Raw genomic sequence first — 18,716 nt, forward strand, 5'->3', positions numbered from 1 at the left:
CCTCCCAGAGCCAAGGTCATACTTGTCCAGCTCAGTGGGGTTGAGATGACAGGCACCCTGAGAGACACCCTCCATATTAGTTATCTTGTCTAAACAGAGGGCAACCTTGGAAAATTTAATATCCAACTCCAGAATACCTATTTCAAGCCTTCAAGCCTCCTGGGCCGAGTGTGGCACTGAGAACATTTGGTGATGTAGATTTGAAAGTGACCCATCCTGAGCTCTAGCTATAAGCCCATGGGGCAAGCAGGCCAGGTCCTACACCCAGCATTTCTATTTCTATAGGACAGCATGCATTTTGCACCACTGGATAAACTAAGCTACTATGTGGTCTCCCCGCTGCCAAGAACAGTTTTTATTCTTCCAAATGAGTTCACAAAAGGCACAGAAAGTCTAGGCTCTTCTGTCTGAGCGCTGGGGGCTTTGGATCTGAGGGCAGAGCTTAGAACCTGGCCCTCTGCTTAGTATGACTGCAAAGGGCATTGAACCATGGCAGGCACCCACATCACAGCTAGTTCCTGCTGCACACAGTGTAAATGCAGGTGCTGTGCATTTATACTGTGGGTAAAAGCATGGGGTCAACACAGCACACACTGGCAGCACATGCCCAGAGCACCTGCAGTGTGTGCCAAGCCCTAGAAACAGAATAGGCAAAACTATATGTGGGGGCTCGAAAGTAGCTTAGCATACAAGTTTGAGGACCTAAGTCTGGACCCAGAAACCATGAAATTGGGGACACAATGGCATCCAGAGGCTAAGGAGGCAAAGACAGCCAGATCCCTTTGGCTTGTTAGCCGGTCAGCAGAGATTACTTGATGACCTCTAGGCCAGTGAAGGATTCTATTTAAACACAAAGACAAAAGCAAACAAACAAAACCCAGCAAAGTAGGTGATATCTAAACCGGAACAATTTCCAAGGTTGACCTCTGACCTCCATACACATATGTGTATGTACATATGCCTGCCCATGCAAACATATACACACATGCACACATAAAAGCACATATGCATACATGGACTCAGGCACACACATCTTTATGGGACTCCTTTTCACTTCCTCTGTCCTTCCCTCAGTAGGTCAGGGGTGTGGCTGGCAAGGTGTCAGCAGATGCTAGGCTGTGAGAGGGGAAGTAGATGGTGAAGTTGGCAAGATAGGTCCTTGGGGTTGGCGAGCCCTCAGCACTGAGATGCATGCAGGATTGGAAGGGGAAAACCCAAGGACAGGATGAACCAGGCACAGCACCAGAGATCCTGGTCTCATACAGCTTTCCTTCCCAACTGTCCCCTACAGGCAGCCAAGCTGAAGGCCAGGCTGATGCTGATGGAGGGGTGGCTTCAGGGGTCTGACTGTGGCAGCCCCTGGGGACCACTAGAAATCCTGCAGGGAGAAGCCCCTCGGGGGGATGTCTACCCAAGTCACCACCTATTTCAAGGTACAGAGGATAACACACTGAGTGGTGAGGGGACCAGTAGAGCCTGGGCTGGTTAGACACTTTGGAACCTCTTGGGATAGTCATGATACCCCACAGGCCTCTCCTTCCATGTCCCTAGTCCATCTGCAATGATATTAACATGGGTCCCTGCCTCCTGCCCTGCACTGACTGGAAGCTCAAGATAAACTTGGTCTGGCTCCATTCATTTAACCCTTTAACCACACACCTTGCACTCCTGGGGCGCTGTTCCAGGTGCTGAACAGGTGGAGTCCTCTGAGGTTTTGGTTCTCAGCCTGTTGGCTTGCTGCCGAGTCTCCAGCCAGTGCTTGGCACATTTCAAAAGAATTAGTAACTAAGAAAAGCAGACCTGTCACTAGGCCAGGTGGAATGTGGCCTTGGGATACAGAAAATTTGCAGAATGTTGAAACTGAGCCGATCACTTTGTACAGCTGCCTTCTGCAAGTAGCTGCGCTTCAGCAGCTGGCAGAAGGTGAGCAGGCCAGAGCATCAAAGGAGACGGCAGTTGGATGGCTCCAGTGAGCTCAGTGAGAGTCACAGCACTGAATTGAGTTAGGGCTCAACTGCCAGCTCAGATTCTGGAGATGCCCATTGTGGTTCCAAAGGGCCTACAAGTCCTGGTTTGCCTTGCCTGAGCCTCAACCTTTACAGCTATAAAATGGGCAGGTTTCTCCTTTGGTGTACTGGAGGTGGGTGGAGCTTGCGTGAGGGGCCTTTCGTGTGGACTCTCAATCAGTGATTGAGTGATTAGAATCATGGGATCACTGGCCTCCCACAGAGGCCCCAGGGACCTTCCTGGAGCAGATGGTGGGCCTGGAGGACTCTGTGAAGGCCATTTGGGAGCAGCTGCAGGTGCTGAGAGGGAATGCACACTGTGCCCAGGCTGGAGCTCAGAAGACCTGCGTCCAGCTAGCAGAGCTGGAGGAGACATTGCAGTCCTCAGAGGAGAAGATCCTACGTGCAGCCTCAGCGCTCTCATTTCTGGTACCATGGTCCCCGAACCCTGCTTCTCATGGAGCCGCTGTAGGAGTCTTTGCCCTAGCCCTGCCCTTAACAGATTGCCTGTGGTGTGGTGTACTCTTTATGGGGTGTTTGGTGTCACCTGCAAACTGGTTCACACTGGGTCTCTTACTAACGGAGAAAGTCACTGTTTGCAAAGAGCGAATTTGTGTTGAGCAGACAGGGGATATACAATGGTGGGCTGGGTCACTGCGCTTTCCACGTTCAGGGACCCTGCTGACTGAGTGCTGGTGTCATGGTTAGCCTTGTGCATTTATACAATATTGACACTGTTCTATTCTGCCCAGTCAGCTAGCTGGCTGTCACCCTCGATCTTCCAGGACGAGCCTCAGTTTTTCACTCTGTTCTTCAAGGCAAGTCTTCAGGAAGGATCCAGCGCACCCACCAATTGGAGTCACCTGGCATTAGAGGCTCACAACCTTGCCAGGAGGTGAGTCCCAGAGCTCTAGGATATGGGGAACTGTTGACAGAGCCGGTGAGGCAGTCCTTCTTGGACAGGCTCCAGTGTCAGTGTTAGCTCTAGGAGATAGGACCAGATGAACCCAAGGGCTGCCCAGTGGGGAGTAGATGTTACCAGCATAGGAAGGGTTTGGGTGGGATACGGATGGAGGTACAGACATCCTGGGGGAAAAGTTGCTCAATGGAATACATCTTAGTATCTTATCTGGTGGCCTAAAAAACCCACGTTTTGTTTGTTTGTTTGTTTTTTAAAGATGTAATTCACAGGGCCTGGGGAAATGGCTCAGTCAGTCAATTTGCTTATCACATAGGCATGAGGACATGAGGTCAATCCTCAAAGGCCATGTAAGAAGCCAGCTGTGGAGGCACTGGCTTGTAACTTCAGCAGTAAGGATATAGAGTTACTGGATGCCGCATGCAGTGTGAAGTTGTGATCCTGGGCGCACACTAGCCAGCCAGCCCAGCCTAGGTCCCAGTGAGAGACCCTGTCTTAAGAAACAAGGTGGGGGGGGGCTGCAGAGATGGCTCAGTGGTTAAGGGTACTCAGTGCCCTTCCAGAGGACCTGGGTTCAATTCCCAGCATCTACATGGCAGCTCATAACTGTCTGTAACCCTAGTTCCAGGGGAATGTGACACCCTCACACAGACAAATGTGTAGGAAGACACGAATGCACATAAAATAGAAAGAAAATAAAAAATACTGTGTAACAAAGGAAGGAAGGAAGGAAGGAAGGAAGGAAGAAAGAAAGAAAGAAAGAAAGAAAAGAAAGTGAATGCCAGACTGTGGTGTTGCACGCCTTTAATCCCAGCACTCAGGAGGTAGGTGCAGACAGATTTCTGAGTTTGAGGCCAGCCTAATCTACAAAGCAAGTTTCAGGATAGCCTGGACTACACAAAGAAACTCTGTCTCTCAAAAGACAATAAATAATAATAGTAGTAATAGCAATAATATCTCAAAACAAAGTGAACATATCCTGAGGAGCCACACTTGAGGTTGGCCTCTGGTCTACACACACACACACACACACACACTCGCACACACAAAGTAAGGAGGCAATTTTTATACTTTGTAGCTCAGTATCTCGTATTCGAAGAGTCACGTGACCAGCAGATGTACATTTACACCACTTTTACCACCCCCCAAATAAACCCTGTCTACAGTTTTCATCTTCCCCAGTTCTCTTCAGCCGCTCCAACCTGGCAAAGATCACTCTACTTTCTGTCTCTGTAGATTTGTTTCTTCAGGCCATTCCGTGTAGATGGGGTCATGTGACACATGGAGCATTGCTTTTGGCTTCTTTCACTTGCTATCACGTCTTCAGGATTCAGTATAGAGAAGGGGTGCTCCATCTCTTTGTGTGGGTGCACAATAGTCTAGGGTATGTATCTAGGGGATATAATGGCCTAGGAGATATCACATTTTGGTTATACAATCATCCACTAATAGACATTGGTCATAGGGTTGTATGAAGATCTCTCTCTCTCTCTCTCTGTTTATCTCTCTCTGTGTCTGTCTCTTTGTCTCTCTGTGTATGTGCAACAATGTCTGTGTGTGTGTGTGTGTGTGTGTGTGTGTGTGTGTGTGTGTGCAACTAACTGGGATGACATTTCTTATATTTTTGGTTGTGAGCCTAGCCTTTAACAGCTGAGACATCTCTCCAGTCCTGGGGTGACATTTCTTAAATGACATACACCGTTTTGTTTTGTTTTGTTTTGTTTTTTAACACAGGGACTGTCACTGGGCTGGGGGAAACCAATTAGGGTAACCAGTAAACCCTAGGGATCTGACTCTCCTCCTTCCCTGGCTGGGATTGCACATGCATGCCACTGCACCCAGCTTTTTATGTGGGTCCTGGGGATCAAACTCATCAAACTCAGGACCTCCTGCTTGCAAGGCGAGCACTTTTTCGACTGAGCTGTTTCCCCAGGGCAGCATTTGGATTTTTTTTTTTCTGTTTCCTTAAAAAAAAAAAAAAAAAACAACTTATGATCCCAAAAGCATAGAATCCATAACAATTTTCATCTTTTAAATTTTACATGTGTGTAAATGCATCACATAGATTTTCTTCTTTTTTGTTGTGTGTGTTTGTGTGTATCTGTGTGTGTGTATCTGTGTGTGTGTATCTGTGTGTGTGTGTGTGTGTGTGTGTGTGTGTGTTTTCAGGATAAGGTTTCTCTGTATAGCCCTCCCTGGCTGTCCTCAGACTCACTCTGTAGGCTAGGGTGGCCTTGAACTCACAGAGATCCACTTGCCTCTGCCTCACTACTGCTGGGATTAAGGGTCTATGCTACTATGCCCAGCATATTTTCCTCTTAATAAAAAAGAAAAAAAATTATTTGGGGGCTGGAGTGATGGCCCAGCAATTAAGAGCATATATTGCTCTTCCAGGGGACCTGTGTTCAGTTTCCAGTACCCACATTGGGCGACTCATAGCCTCCTGTACTCCAGGGAGCCTGACTCCCCCTTCTCTACCCCTGAGGGCACTTGTACTCACAGACACACATGCATACATAATAAATAATATATGTATCTACCCAAAGAAGCTGGAAGGTGTAGGATCCCAGGAGCTGGAGGCTCAGGCAGGTATGAGCTGACTCCTGTGGGTGCTGAGAAAGTACTCTTACCTGCTGAGCCATCCCTCTAGCCGACAGTTTTCCTCTTTAGCTCTGGGGACCAAACGCACTTTAGAGATGAGGAGACAGATCCAGAGAAGTCAGCTGACTCCCTCGTGGAGGACAGGATAAGAGCCAGGATTCAATCGCAGCTGGCTTGTCTGTATGAGAGGCCATGTGATGGAAGGCCTTTGCCCATCCTCCCACCAGCACCACAGGTATAACTGATGGGTGACAGGAATCAAAACCCAGAGTGTCCCTGCTGTTGCTGCAGTGGCAGGTGGGCAGAGACCCTTGAAGCAGGCAGGGGTGTGGTCTGGGTGCCACCACTTCTGTGTGTGCTCACAGTGACAGTCATGCCAATTCATATAGCCACAGGGACACAGCCACCAAGATTGAAGCTACTGCAGAAAGGGCCCTGCTCGCCTCCAACGCCAGCTATGAGCTCCTGTGGAAGCTGATGACCGGCAGAGTGGCCACGGAGGATCAGCAGGAACTGGAGGACAGGTGAGGTCTCCATGCATGTGCAGAGAAGCTTCCAGGAGCCTGTAAGAACCAGTTCCCCCTGAGTCCTTCCTATCATTCAGGTCTCCATTTGCTTGTGGTGAGGAATCATACACCATAGTAATTACCCTCCTAGTTGCTGTAACAAAATACCTGATCTACAACAAAGGGAGAAAAGGTTTCTCCTGCTTCCAGATTGAGGGAGTTTTTCCATCATTCTGAGAGAGACATTGTTGCTGGGCTTAGAATCACAGCCTGCGCCCCAGGAAGCCAGGTTCAGCCATCCATCTCTGGATGAAAAGGCCAAATTAATATTGAAAAGCATAAGAAGGAGATTTATCAATGTGGCCACTCTGGAGGGAGAGACAAAGGTATCCAGTGTGGAACTCCTTACTGTTCCTGTCAGACTGTCTTTCGGCAACTGGGAGGTTAATATTTAAGCAGTCCTGGGCAAGGTGGAGCCCTGACCATTGGAGACCCCATCATGGTTCCAGTTCTTGTCCTTGTGATCTTCTGGGGGAAAAGGCTCTGCCTCTGGCTGGTTCAGGAAATGGGCTTTCTCCTGAGGGAATTTTTGGTTTGTTGGTTTATTTTTGCTATTTGTTATTTGAGACAGGGTTTCCAGGTGTAGCCCTGGCTGTCCTGGAACTCATTTTGAAGACCAGGCTGGTCTCAAACTCAAAGATCCTCCTGCCTCTGCTTCCCAAGTGCCACCACTTGCCAGTTCCTGAGAGAATTCTAGTTCCTGGAGTCCAAAGTTTCTGAAACTTGATAACAAAGGAAGAACATGAGAGGCTCAGAATATCTTCATCTCTGTTGGGCCAGTTACGCGTGGCTTCATGCAGGAAAGGCATGGGGCAGGAGCAGGAAGCGGGCTTGGTATTGTTGCAGCTACAATCAAGAAGCAGAGAGTGAACAGGAAGCTCCCCTCATAAAACCCCAAGGCCCTCTCCTCAGTGACCCACTTCCTCCAGCAAGTCTCCACCTCCTAAAAGTTCCATAAAGTCCTCAGTGACACTAAATGGGGACCAAGTGTTCAGATACATGCTCCCATGGGGGTCACTTCATATCCAAAGAAGCAACATAAGCAGAAGGTCAGCAGTGAAGGCGTGGTCAACCATGATCACAGCCCACGCCACTGTTCTTCTGTCCTCCTCTCACAGGTACTCTCTCTGAAGCTTGCCAAGAGGCTCTAGGGGTCTGCAGAATGTGTGGTTCTCAGGTGCACAGTAGCCTGGGCAGAGTGGCATGCCCAAACTGAATAAGGGAATAAACTGAATAAGGGTCTGCTCATGTGAAAGCTTCAGAGACTGGAGAGATGGCTCAGCTGTTAGGAACACTTATGGCTCTTGTAGAGAACCCAAGATCAGTTTCCAGCCACACTGGGTGGCTTCCAACTGCTTCCAACTCTAGCTCCAGGGCATCTGATGCTTCTTGCCTCCCTGGACACCTATACTCATAGACAGGAGCGCGCACACGCGCGCGCGCACACACACACACACACACACACACACACACACACACACACACAAAGTCTGAACGCTGCAGAGTCCCAGCCGCTTTCCCAGGCCAGCTGCTGGGTCCTGACCTGCACAGGGTGAGTCTGGGCTTTGCAGATCAACAGCTCCAGCCAGCAGTTTTGATAGAGACGGAGGGGGGTATCCTGCACCCTGTTCTGTGCCTCATCCTGACCTCTTTCTTCCCAGGTACCAAGAGGTGCAGGCAGCTCAGACTGCCCTGGGCACAGCTGTGGCAGAGGTACTGCCCGAAGCTGAAAAGGCACTGGCCATGGTGAAGCAAGTCACTGGTGACACAGCCCCACATCTGGGCTCACTGGTCACCCCTGAAGCAATGGTCAGTTTGGCATCCCTGGAGCCTCTTATGGTATGGCAGTGAAGGTTCTAAATAATGGGGAAGCCAGAGGGCCAGGCAGAGGCGGGAAGGGCTTCTTGTTAACTGAGATGTGGCCTGTTGAAGTAGAAGGGGGTTCAGTCGGTCTTTCATCCCAAGGCTATAACTATGACATGAACAAGGACATCAGAGGGATGAGGGTGACGTGTGTCCCAGTTCCCACTCCAGCAGTGACCTTGACCAAGGATTTCCCTCTCTATAGAGAGGTTCTAGCCATAGTGACTGTCTGTCCTGAGGACTCACCCTCCTCTGGCTTGATTTTAGAGGTAGGAGATAGAGAGGATCTAAGGAGTCCAGCACTGAACATTCCACATCCCGCCTAGCTTGTCTGTTGGGGAATCCTGAGAGCTTCAGTCTCAGCAACCCGGCTTTAGTAGAGCACTGAGCCGGCTCTTGCTGCCGCTGCTGGGGAGAGTGTGTGTGCGCAGCATGCACAAGGTGTTTCCACCTGAAACACCAAGGAAATAAAACCCAGAAATCTCTCCTAGTACGTCTGAGACAGAGGCTGCCTGAGGCTACGGCCTCGTGTCTTCTCTTGCTTTCTTTACATGCAATAACCTGGGTGACCCAGATACCACTGAGAGCTCGGGATCATACACCACTACCTAGTTCTGCCCTTCTAACATCTGGAACACTATATTCGGAAGCACATAGGTCAAGGTGCAGATGGAGGAAGGACTGGGGCCTGGGGAGGGACTCTCGCACCTTGCAAGGAACAAAGGCAGTCATACCCACAGGTCTGGACAGGTAGCTGGAGTTTCCTATGGCTGCCCAGCTAGAAATTGGTGGCCTGGAGTCAGAGCTTCCGATGACAGAGTCTCCTGGCCTGGTTTCTCTGAAACCCTGCTGTATTCTGCCATTGCCTTGCCCCTGGGTATCTGAGGTGCCCTAGAACAACAGGAGACACTCTGGGATCAGGACCAGAAGTTTTAGCTCTGAGCTAGTAGCCACAGGCTGACCTTCAGCACAGCAGGGCACTTTTCCCTGAGCTGAGTGTCTGGTCCTCAGTCCTACCTGAACCCACCATCTCGAATCCTCAGAACTCCCAAGCTAGAGACCTACTCTGGGAAGTGAAAGCCCTGGAGCAGAAGCTGAAGCAGCAGGAGCACGAGGCAGGCCAGGCTGTGGATGCCCTGCAGGTGCATGCTGGGAGAACCTTGCGGAAGATGGAGCCTTTTATGCAGGTCAGCTTTGAATGTGGGACCTGAAAGAGGGAGGGGCTGCCTCCAAGGGATACTGGGGTGGGGTGCAAACAAGAAAAATAGTACTTCCAAGAGTCCCCTGCCTCATCAAAATGCCTGAGAGCTTTAAAGGCAGCCAAGCCAAAGATGAGGCATCTGGTTGCTGAGAAGAGAGTAAAGTGGTGAGGGGAAAGAGGATGGACAGACCGACACGGGTGAGCGGCTGGGTGATAGGGACCATATGTATGCACACCCCCTCTCTCAGATTCAGTCACAGGCTGGATGGCTCTTGTGTCTCTTCCTTCCTCTGCCCTTAGATATGCCATGTTCAGAGGCAGCCCCTCTGAGCAGCCCTTGGGACTCAGTGTTAAGTCACACAGTCTGGTGTTCAGTCCAGGGAGATGACATTAGATGGAGGTGGAGGTTTCCAGAATGGGCAGTTGAACTCAGAGCACCCTGCCAACGCATAGGAGATCCATTTAAAGTTATTGTGCTAGAGGGTTTTTCTTGGGGGATAATTTCAGACTTCCAAAGGGAAGGTCCTACAAACAGTGCCCAAAGATTTCAGACCCTTCCCACAAGGCCGGTTGACTTTGTCTTAGCCAGCCACAGGGTATGTGCTAAACTCAGGAGAGCAGTGACACCACCCAGGGATGCAGCCTACTGACCTGACTCAGAACCCCAACCGTGGTAGTCATGGCTTCCCCACAGGCCCCTTGACTTCCCTACAGACCCAGGAGGCAAGTTCTCTTGAGGAGAGAGGAAATATTTGAGGATTGGACTCAGGGCCTGACACCTACCCAGGAGAGCTTTGCTGGGTTGACGGCTACAACATGCCCTCTGACCTGACCCATACCTCATCTGAGGAAGCCAGCAAGAGAGGCAGCCACTGCAGAGGCTCTGGGAGTTTAGTCCTGTGAGGGACAGACCCTCCTCTGCAGATGCTTGCTCCATTGCCTTCAGCCCTCACAGCCCCTCCCCCTCCTACTCAGTCCCTACAGCCCTCACAGCCCCTCCCCCTCCCCCACAACCTCCAGAGGCAGAAACTGAGGCTTCCCTGGCTCTTCAGACCCATGTTGTTTATTTGTAGAAAATCTCACAAGAAACCACTTTTCTCAGCCTGAAACATTTTATTGATTGTTGCTAAGTGTCCACTTTGGAACTTCCAACAGCAGCAACTTAAATAAATATTTATGTGTGCCAAGAAGACACAGTGGAACCTAAAGCTTCGTTTAAGTGTGCTGCCACTAGGCCTGTGTCCCCCTCCCTTGATAAAGCTTTATATTTGAGCTGTACAAGCACTTTAGAGCTTGGAAATCAAAATTTACTCCCCCCTCAAGGGACAATTTACCCCGTTCAGGGCCTTGGGCCCATTTACCACGCTGCGCTACCCCTCTCTATGTTCTGGAACGTTCCTCGTGAAAGTAACCTCAAGAAGCCATATCTTTAGGCGGTGCCTCTGCTCCCCATCTGAGGCCCTGCACACCCCTCTGCTGTCCCTGGCTTTCTGTGAGCCCATGAATGAGCCATAGCCCACCTGTGGAGGTCAGAAGACAGCAGTCAGAGTTTTCTCTCTGTTCCTGCCATGTGGGTCCTGAGGCTCAAAAGATTTGTCAGCCTTGGCAGCAAGCACCTTTGCCCACTGAGACTTCTCACGGACCATAGTCACAAGCTCTTTAACCAGACACTCAACATAGCCCAAGCCCCCCTTTTATTTTTTATTATACATTTATTTAAATTTTGTGTCTGGGCACGGGTGGGGGTCACCCATTTGCTACAGTCTGAGGACAACTTGTGGGAGTCTGTTCTCTCCTTCTACTGTGTGAAGCCTTGAGATTCTTTACCCACTGAGCCAGCCTAACTCTTTTCTCAAAAAACTTTTTATTAGCATTGATGTGTTTATAAAAAGATAAAGAGAGTATGTTCTGTGGGTGTGTGGGGAAGTATGGGGGAAGGGGATGTCTCAGGGCCCATGCAGAGGCATCTCTTCCCCCTGAGGGACCAGCCACACACGGGTATAGCATAGAATAGAGTTTATTCAGGGCATGGGGAGGGGAGCCAGGAGGGTAGTAGAGGCAGAGAGAGAGAGAGAGAGAGAGAGAGAGAGAGAGAGAGAGAGAGAGAAGAGAGAGAAGAGAGAGAAGAGAGAGAAGAGAGAGAAGAGAGAAGAGAGAAGAGAGAAGAGAGAAGAGAAGTAGAGGCCGGCCATGACCATGTGGAGAGAGGGGGACAGGAAGGGGGGAGAGGGAGGGGACAGAGAGAAGCTAGAGGTAAGAGATCAAGAAATCAAGAGAGCTGGGCGGTGGTGGTGCACGCCTTTAATCCCAGCACTTGGGAGGCAGAGACAGGCGGATTTCTGAGTTCGAGGCCAGTCTGGTCTACAGAGTGAGTTCCAGGACAGCCAGGGCTACACAGAGAAACCCTGTCTCGAAAAACCAAAAAAAAAAAAAAAAAAGAAAAAGAAAAAAAAAGAAAAGAAATCAAGAGAGAGAGGAGGGGGCAAGCAGTCCCTTTTATAGTGGACCAGGCCTACCTGGCTATTGCCAGGTAACTGTGGAGGTGGAGTTTAGACAGAATACTAACAAGCATATATTAATTATTACATGTAATAGGTTTTCATCATGACAGCTTCATACATGTGACATGATTATTTCAGTCATGTTACCTGTTATGCATCCTGTTATGGGGCAGTGTCACAAGGTCCCGCTCCTCCCTAGGGCGGAGCTAATGAGCGATGGAGGAGACAGTTGTCTTTAGTGTAGACACTGCTAGTACAAGGTGCCGGTTCCCAACAAGTTAGGTATCAACGTGCTCCTGTGTTTTTTGTGTAAGCCAGTGAGTGTCAGAGGGGTTGCTGACCGGATCCAGATTTCTGTCTCAGTCACCTTTTCTCTTGCTGTGAAGAGACACCAGGATCAAAGCAACTTACAAAAGAAAGCAGTTAATTGGGGCTTGCTTTGAGTTTGGAGGAGTTCAGTCATTATCGTCACAGCGGGGAGCACGGTGGCAGCAGGCAGGAAGTCAGACAAGGTGCTGAAGCAGGAGCTGAGAGCTATACCCTGATCCATTAGGGAGAGACAGAGAGCAAGACTGAACTTATTAGTGACTTCCTCCAACAAGGCCACATACCCAATCCAGTTCCACCAACTGGGGACCAAACATTCAAATATAAAAGCCTGGGTGGGGGACCATTCTTGTTCAGACCTTCACATATGTGGGTACCATAGCAATACTTACACTACTAAAGACAACGTCTCCTTCTCCATCATCACTATCTCAGTATAAATCCATAGAGAGGAGTGAGACCTTGTGATGCCCTGCCCTACAACAGGATGATGATGTTGAGGGACTTAATGGGATGCAGAGGTTATATTGTGAGTTCAAGAATTCCAAGTTCGAGCCGTGCCCTGCAGTCAACTTCCTGTGACTCTTACATTCTTTGTGTCCTGTCTTGCATAATCGAACCTGAGTTCTTTCCTATCTACTCACATCTGGCAGCCATGGGGCAGGTGTTGCTACTCTGTGAGAAGCTGTTTAACAGCCAGGGGCTGATATAGCAGTGTCAGAGACTGAAGTGTGTGGTTACCTCATCGTCATCCTCCTTTGGCTCTCGTTTTCTGGTCATCCTCCAGGTTTCTGAAGACAGGGGTCTTCTTGGGATTGATTTGGGGCTTCAATCATGTAGTCAGGTCAGGCTCCTAGAATCAGGGCAATCTTCAGCCAGCCATTCCAAGGTTTGGGGCCTAGCCTGCCCATCTGGGGTCCGTTGATCTCTCTCTAGGCAGCTACCTTGTCTTTCTTTTCCTTCTTCCAGCTACGCAATAAGACCACAGCTGCCCTGACACAGGCTTCTTCAGCTGTCCGAGCTGCCAAAGTGACCGTCATAGGAGCAAAGACCCTGCTAGCCGACCTAGAGGGTACGTGTGTCCTTCTGAGCCCTGGATGCTGACAGTCAGTCAGCTTGCCTTAGCCAGGGATGCCTAGTCACAGGGAACAGAGTCTAGTTATGTGGACCTAAGCCTGGTACACAAGTTCTTCTGCCTCTCGGGACTTCCACGATGTTTGTCTCTCCCTGTCTCACATGCCACTTGCTGGGTACTGGCCCTGTGGCCACTCCAACTAGCTCCCAGCATTATCAGACCAAACACAGAGTTCCTCAGGATCGGATGGGAAGAGACTGGTGTCACTGGCAGGGGTGTGTGGCTCAGTGGTAGAGAGCTGTCTAACGTTTGTGAGGTCTCAAATCCCATCCTCAGTACAGGTAAAAAGCAAAACCAGGGGCTAAAGACGAGCCTCAGCTGACATGGTGCCTACTGAATGTGCATGATGCCCTGTGTTGATCCTCAGCCCCAAATAAACCAGGCATGGTGGTGCATGCCTGTGCTCTCAACATGCAGGGGGATCAGAAGGTCAAGTTCATCCTGGGCTACATGTGAGTCTGAGACTATCCTGAGCTGCATGAGACTCTGTCCAAAAAGAAAAAAAAAGTGCTGGATGGTGGTTCACACCGGTACTCCTTAGATAAGCTAAGCTAGCAAGAGAGCCTGAGGCTAGCCTGGGCTACCAAGTTTTAAGGTAGCTTGAGCTATTGAATAAAACCTTGTATCCAAAGGCCGCAAACAAAACAAAACTTGAAACAAACTCTGTTGTAGAGTTTCTCTTTAGAGCTGGGTAGGCTTTCATGCCTGCCCAAACTTCTGCAGCTTTAAGAAAACAGAGTTATGTAGGGGCTGGTAGCCATGGGAGGCAGAGGAGGGAGGACCTCTGAGTTTGAAGCCAGCCTGGTTTGTACACTGAGTTCCAGGACAGCCAGGGCCACTCAGAGGAACCCTGTCTCAAAAGAAGCCAAGTGACATGTTTTACAGGTGGGTAGACTGAGAAAATCAATTGCCTATCTATCCTTGAGTCAGAGAGAAGCACTCTCTCTCTCTACCTCAGGGACCTCTGTGTGATTGGCTTCTCCCGAAAACCATCTTTGCTCCAGAGAGAAAGAAGCCTCTGTGGCTCTCTGTCCACTCCACTCAGCACCTGCCCTCCCCCTGCCCACTGCACACTGGAAACATAGCTTTAGCCTAATGGCACTTGGACAGGGTGTGTCTTCTTGTCCTCTAGCTTCCTTGGGGTCTAAGGTCCTGGTCACTCACTCCATTGGACCTCCTATAAAAAGGACATGGTTGTGTGTGAGCTTCTATAACCAAGAGTCACATTTAGGGACTGTATGTAAATCTGTACCATGGAATGTGGTGGGTTATTTTAGGGGACATCAAAACTGTAGAGAGTTATAAGCTGCCCCTTGTGTGTCCCATGGCTCGCTGCCCTCAGCTTTCTTTTTTTCCACACTGAGATGCCCCATGCCTTCCCAGGTGTCAAGTTCTCTTTGTTAAAAACAAGACTTTGTACATGTTAGTTGGAAATTTGTCCCTCTGACTCTGTTCCATAACCCAAAAGATGAACTTTTAACCTCGACCCCAAACTCTTCCTGCCCTCTCCCATCACAGTCTGGAGACTTTTTAGGCTGTGACTACCATGTGATGTGACTTTAACAGAGTGACCACAAAGCAGACACATAATAGCATGTGGACCTTTGCATTCAATGAGGAAAACGTCTCACTCCTTTTGTTATCCCCAGAGTCACCTTGGGAAGGGGCCACATTGATCTCCTCTGTCTCCCACCTCCCCAAAGTTCGGGCTGGTCAAGCATCTGCAGTGGACACCTGGTAGGCTCTCCAGTGTAAGTCTGTTCCTCGCCCCACAGCCTTGACCAATTTTGCAGGAATGAAGCTGAGGCTTCCTCTACCCAAGGAGCAGGAAGCACTAAAGAGAAAAGCAGGCAGCATCAAGACCAGGCTCCTGGAGGACACCAAGAGGAAGACCAAGCAGGCAAAGAGGATGCTGGGAAATGCTGCTTCTCTCTCCTCCACCGCCAAGAAGAAAAGCAAAGAAGCAGAAGCGATGTCCAGGGACAACACCAAGGTCAGGTTCAGGGCAGCAGCAGCTTTCTTGGGTTTGGTGCCAAAGATGCCACATTGCCGAACTGCTGTGGGTCCTGGCATCCAGATCAGGGGTGACCTCACTAATTCTTCAAGGAAAAGGAGTCACGGTGACCCTGTGAGAAGGAGAAGACTCTAGGCTGAGACAAATTCAAAGCTTAAGTTATCTGACCAGGACATATGACCAGACATATGACATTGGGATGTTCTCTAAACATCTAGGTTTTTCTTTGTTGTATTTATTCCATCTTACTTGTCTTTTATATAACATTTGGGTTTATTTACTTCAATTTATTTGTACAAATGTCCTCCCTGCATGTATGTATATATGTGTACTATGGGTGTGCCTGATATGGGCAGAAGTCAGAGGCTGGTGTTAGATCTCCTGGCTGTGAACTAGAGGTGCAAGCAAGTGACCCAGGTCTACTGCAAGAGCAACAGCTGCTCTTAACCACCGAGCCATCTCTTCAGGCTCCCTAGGTTTTCTTTAGCTGGGGTCAAATTCTAATTGCTCTCTGTGTGTGTGCGTGTGTCTATGTGTCCCGTCCTTAGATCCACTATTCACATCCAAGTGAACTAACTCTCTTCTTGGTTACCTAAATTCCCGAAGGGCTGACTTGAAACTGGGAATTCTAGGTGCAGTTTCTTGTCCCACAACTCCTCTTCCCCCTCCCTGTATCTCTGTTTCCCCGTCTATAAAATATCTCCACTAAGGAGGAATAAGGAGTTTGTAGTCATTTGTACTGGAAATTTGTACACATCCCATCTCCAGTGCATACCTGTTGAATGTGGGAATGAATGAATGAATGAATGAATGAGTGTGTTCTAGATTATGAAGTATGCTTGGCATCATGTCATAAAAAATGTTGTCCAAGCCAGACCCAGGCGGTACAAGCCTATAGCCCAGCTACTTTGAGGGCTGATGCAGAAGGATCACAGATCCAAGGCTGTCCTAGGTAACTTAGAGAACTCTTATTTCAAATTAAAATATAAGAACTGGTCCTAGCATGTTGGTCAGCTGCAGAGTGCTTACCTAGCATGTTGGAGACTCTGAATTCCAGCTTCAGTACTGAAAAAGAAAAACAAAGTTCTTCTTCCCCAAAGGGCTTATTCTTCCCTTCCCTGCTGTCTTGCAGCTTGCCAGAGCTTTGCTGAGGGAAGGGAAGCAGGGCTACCGTCATGCCAGCCGACTGGTCAGTCAGACCCAGGCCACGCTCCACCAGGTCTCTCGCCTGGTGCTGACCTCAGAGGCACGCAAACAGGAGCTGGAGGAAGCTAAGCAGGTGGGTGTGCACAGCCTTCACGCCACTCTCCCCCTCTGCCCAGTGTCTCAGTAAGGACTGCCATTACTGTGATGAAACACCATGACCAAAGCAACTTGGGAAGGAAAGGATTTATCCCGCTCATATTTCCAGATAACAATCGATCACTGAGTGAAGTCAGGACAGGAACTCAAGCAGGGCAAGAACTTGAAGGCAGGGGCTGATGCAGAGGCCATGGAAGGGCGCTGCTTACTGGCTTGCTCCTTGTGGCTTGCTCAGCCTGCTTTCTTATAGCAACCTGTACCACCATCCCAGGGATGACACCACCCAGCAAGCCCAGGTCCACCTAAATCAATTACTAATTAAGAAAATGCCCTAGGGGCTGGAGAAATAACTCAGTGGTTAAGATCATTGTCTGGTCTTTAGAGAGGCCCTGAGTTCAATTCCCAGCAACCACATGGTGGCTCACAACCATCTGTAATGGGATCCAATGCCCTCTTCTGGCATGCAGATGTACATGCAAATGGAGCACTCATATATATAGAAAGGAAGAAAGGAAGGAAGGAAGGAAGGAAGGAAGGAAGGAAGAAAGGAGGGAGGGAGGGAAGGAAAAAAGGAAGGAGGAAAGGAGGGAAGAAAGGATGGAAAGAGGGAGGAAAGGAAGGGAAGAAGGAAGAGAGAGAAAGAGAGAGAGAGAGAGAGAGAGAGAGAGAGAGAGAGAGAGAGAGAGAGAGAATGCCCTACAGGCTTGCTTACAGCCCAGTCTTATGGAGGCATTTTCTCAGTTAAGATTCCTGCCTCTCAGATGACTTTAGTTTGTGTCAAGTTGACATAAAGCTAGCCAGCACACCCAGCCGCCCCAGGAAGCCACTAAGATTGTTCTTTCTGGTCAAGGTGGCCTCTGGGCTGAGCACTGTGGAGCGCCAGATTCGAGAGTCTCGGATCTCCTTGGAGAAGGACACTAAGGTCCTGTCAGAGCTGCTTGTGAAGCTGGGTAAGGAGACCCCAAGGCGAGTCCCTGAGGGGCAGTGGTAGGGCATATTTCTCCTTGTCCTAAAATCCATGCTTCGACTTCTAGCCTGTCACCTATCCCAAGCTTTGGAGCCATCCAGGCCCTGTGTAGGGCAGGGTGGGTGTCTGGGATTGAATTCACTATTCCAGGGCCATAAAGAGAGATGTCTGTTTCCCTTAGTTTGGAGAGTCTGGCATGTGTTGGGGGAGTCAGAAAACTCCCTATGTTCCAGGTCATCCTTGGGTGCCCAATAGGCAAATTATCAGTTAGGGAGTAGACAGGATGACAGAAAAGCAAGGGGCAGATTGGTGATTGGACTTGATTTGGGATTTGACAGGGCATTCAAGGCTGGTTCTGTGTCTTCCTGAGTGTTAGCATTTAGTCTAGGCTCCGCTCCACAGTTACCTGGCAACAGCCAGGTGTGCCTGACTCACTATAGAAGGGGCTGCTTGCTCCCTCCTCTCTCTCTTGCTGTCTTCTCTTGTTCCCTTCTCTTCTCCTCTTGCTCCTGCTCGTTACCCCTCTCCCTTCTCTCTCCATATGCTCGTGTTTGGCCTCCACTCCTCCCTCTCCTGGCCTTCCCCCTGCCTTTCTCTCAATTCCCCTCCCCATGCCCTGAATAAACTCTATTTTATACTATACTGTCCTGCAGGCTGCTAGTACCTCATAGGAGGAAGGGATGCCTCAGCATGGGCCTGAAGAGGCCCCTTTCCCCCACACCATACCTCACCTCCAGCAGACATGTCCCTTCCTTCCTCATCTTTTTATGAAACATAACACCGAGTGGTGGGACTTTGGGCATGTCACTCGAATACTGAGCTGCTTTCCCCACCTGGGAAGCAAGAGTGAGAGTTTTGACTTTGGTGCATATCTCCGGAGAACTCCACAAACACTGGCTCACAGGGAGGAGAGAAAATTCCAGCTGAAGCCAGGTTGGGTAGTTCATGCTCATAAGCCTTGCCCTTGAGAGGCTGAGGCAGAAGGATAGCTTCAAGTTCTAGGCCAGCCTGGGATACATAGTGAGAACACTATGGCCTCAACAGAGAAAGATTTTGGGCTGGAGAGGTGGCTTGGCTGTTTAAGCCCATCTACTTCCTGCTCATCTAGAGGACCCAAGTCTGGTCCCGGCATCCATGTCTGCTATTCTCAACAGCCTGTAACTCCAGCTCCAGGGGATCGAATACCCTCTGGGTTCTGAGGGCATCCACATACATTCACATAGGTATACATATGTATATACATATACATACAATCTTGAAAAAAAAAGAGAGAAAGAAAGTAAAAGAAAATTACAGACAGGCTTTAGCAAAGAA

The 18,716-nt window shown here is 49.5% G+C and overlaps 1 protein-coding gene across 6 annotated transcripts in view; it reads left to right on the top strand.

Moving 5' to 3' along the window:
- The window catches only part of Lamc3 (laminin subunit gamma 3), a 58,973-nt gene that overhangs the window by 34,110 nt on the left and 6,147 nt on the right, over positions 1-18,716 (top strand). Inside the window, exons 18-27 of one of the 6 annotated variants that reach the window (XM_076928477.1) lie at positions 1,292-1,433; positions 2,230-2,435; positions 2,759-2,901; positions 5,916-6,050; positions 7,754-7,901; positions 8,999-9,142; positions 12,954-13,056; positions 14,913-15,112; positions 16,266-16,412; positions 17,286-17,385. In XM_076928477.1, coding sequence (XP_076784592.1) covers positions 1,292-1,433; positions 2,230-2,435; positions 2,759-2,901; positions 5,916-6,050; positions 7,754-7,901; positions 8,999-9,142; positions 12,954-13,056; positions 14,913-15,112; positions 16,266-16,412; positions 17,286-17,385 — 1,468 coding nt within the window. Of the gene's footprint in view, positions 1-1,291; positions 1,434-2,229; positions 2,436-2,758; positions 2,902-5,915; positions 6,051-7,753; positions 7,932-8,998; positions 9,143-12,953; positions 13,057-14,912; positions 15,113-16,265; positions 16,413-17,285; positions 17,386-18,716 lie in introns of all 6 variants that reach the window. The other 5 variants (XM_076928476.1, XM_076928478.1, XM_076928479.1 and 2 more) reach the window with 5 other exon arrangements.

Source organism: Arvicanthis niloticus, chromosome 2 (assembly GCF_011762505.2).
Source record: "Arvicanthis niloticus isolate mArvNil1 chromosome 2, mArvNil1.pat.X, whole genome shotgun sequence".
In the NCBI taxonomy this organism is placed as follows: domain Eukaryota; kingdom Metazoa; phylum Chordata; class Mammalia; order Rodentia; family Muridae; genus Arvicanthis; species Arvicanthis niloticus.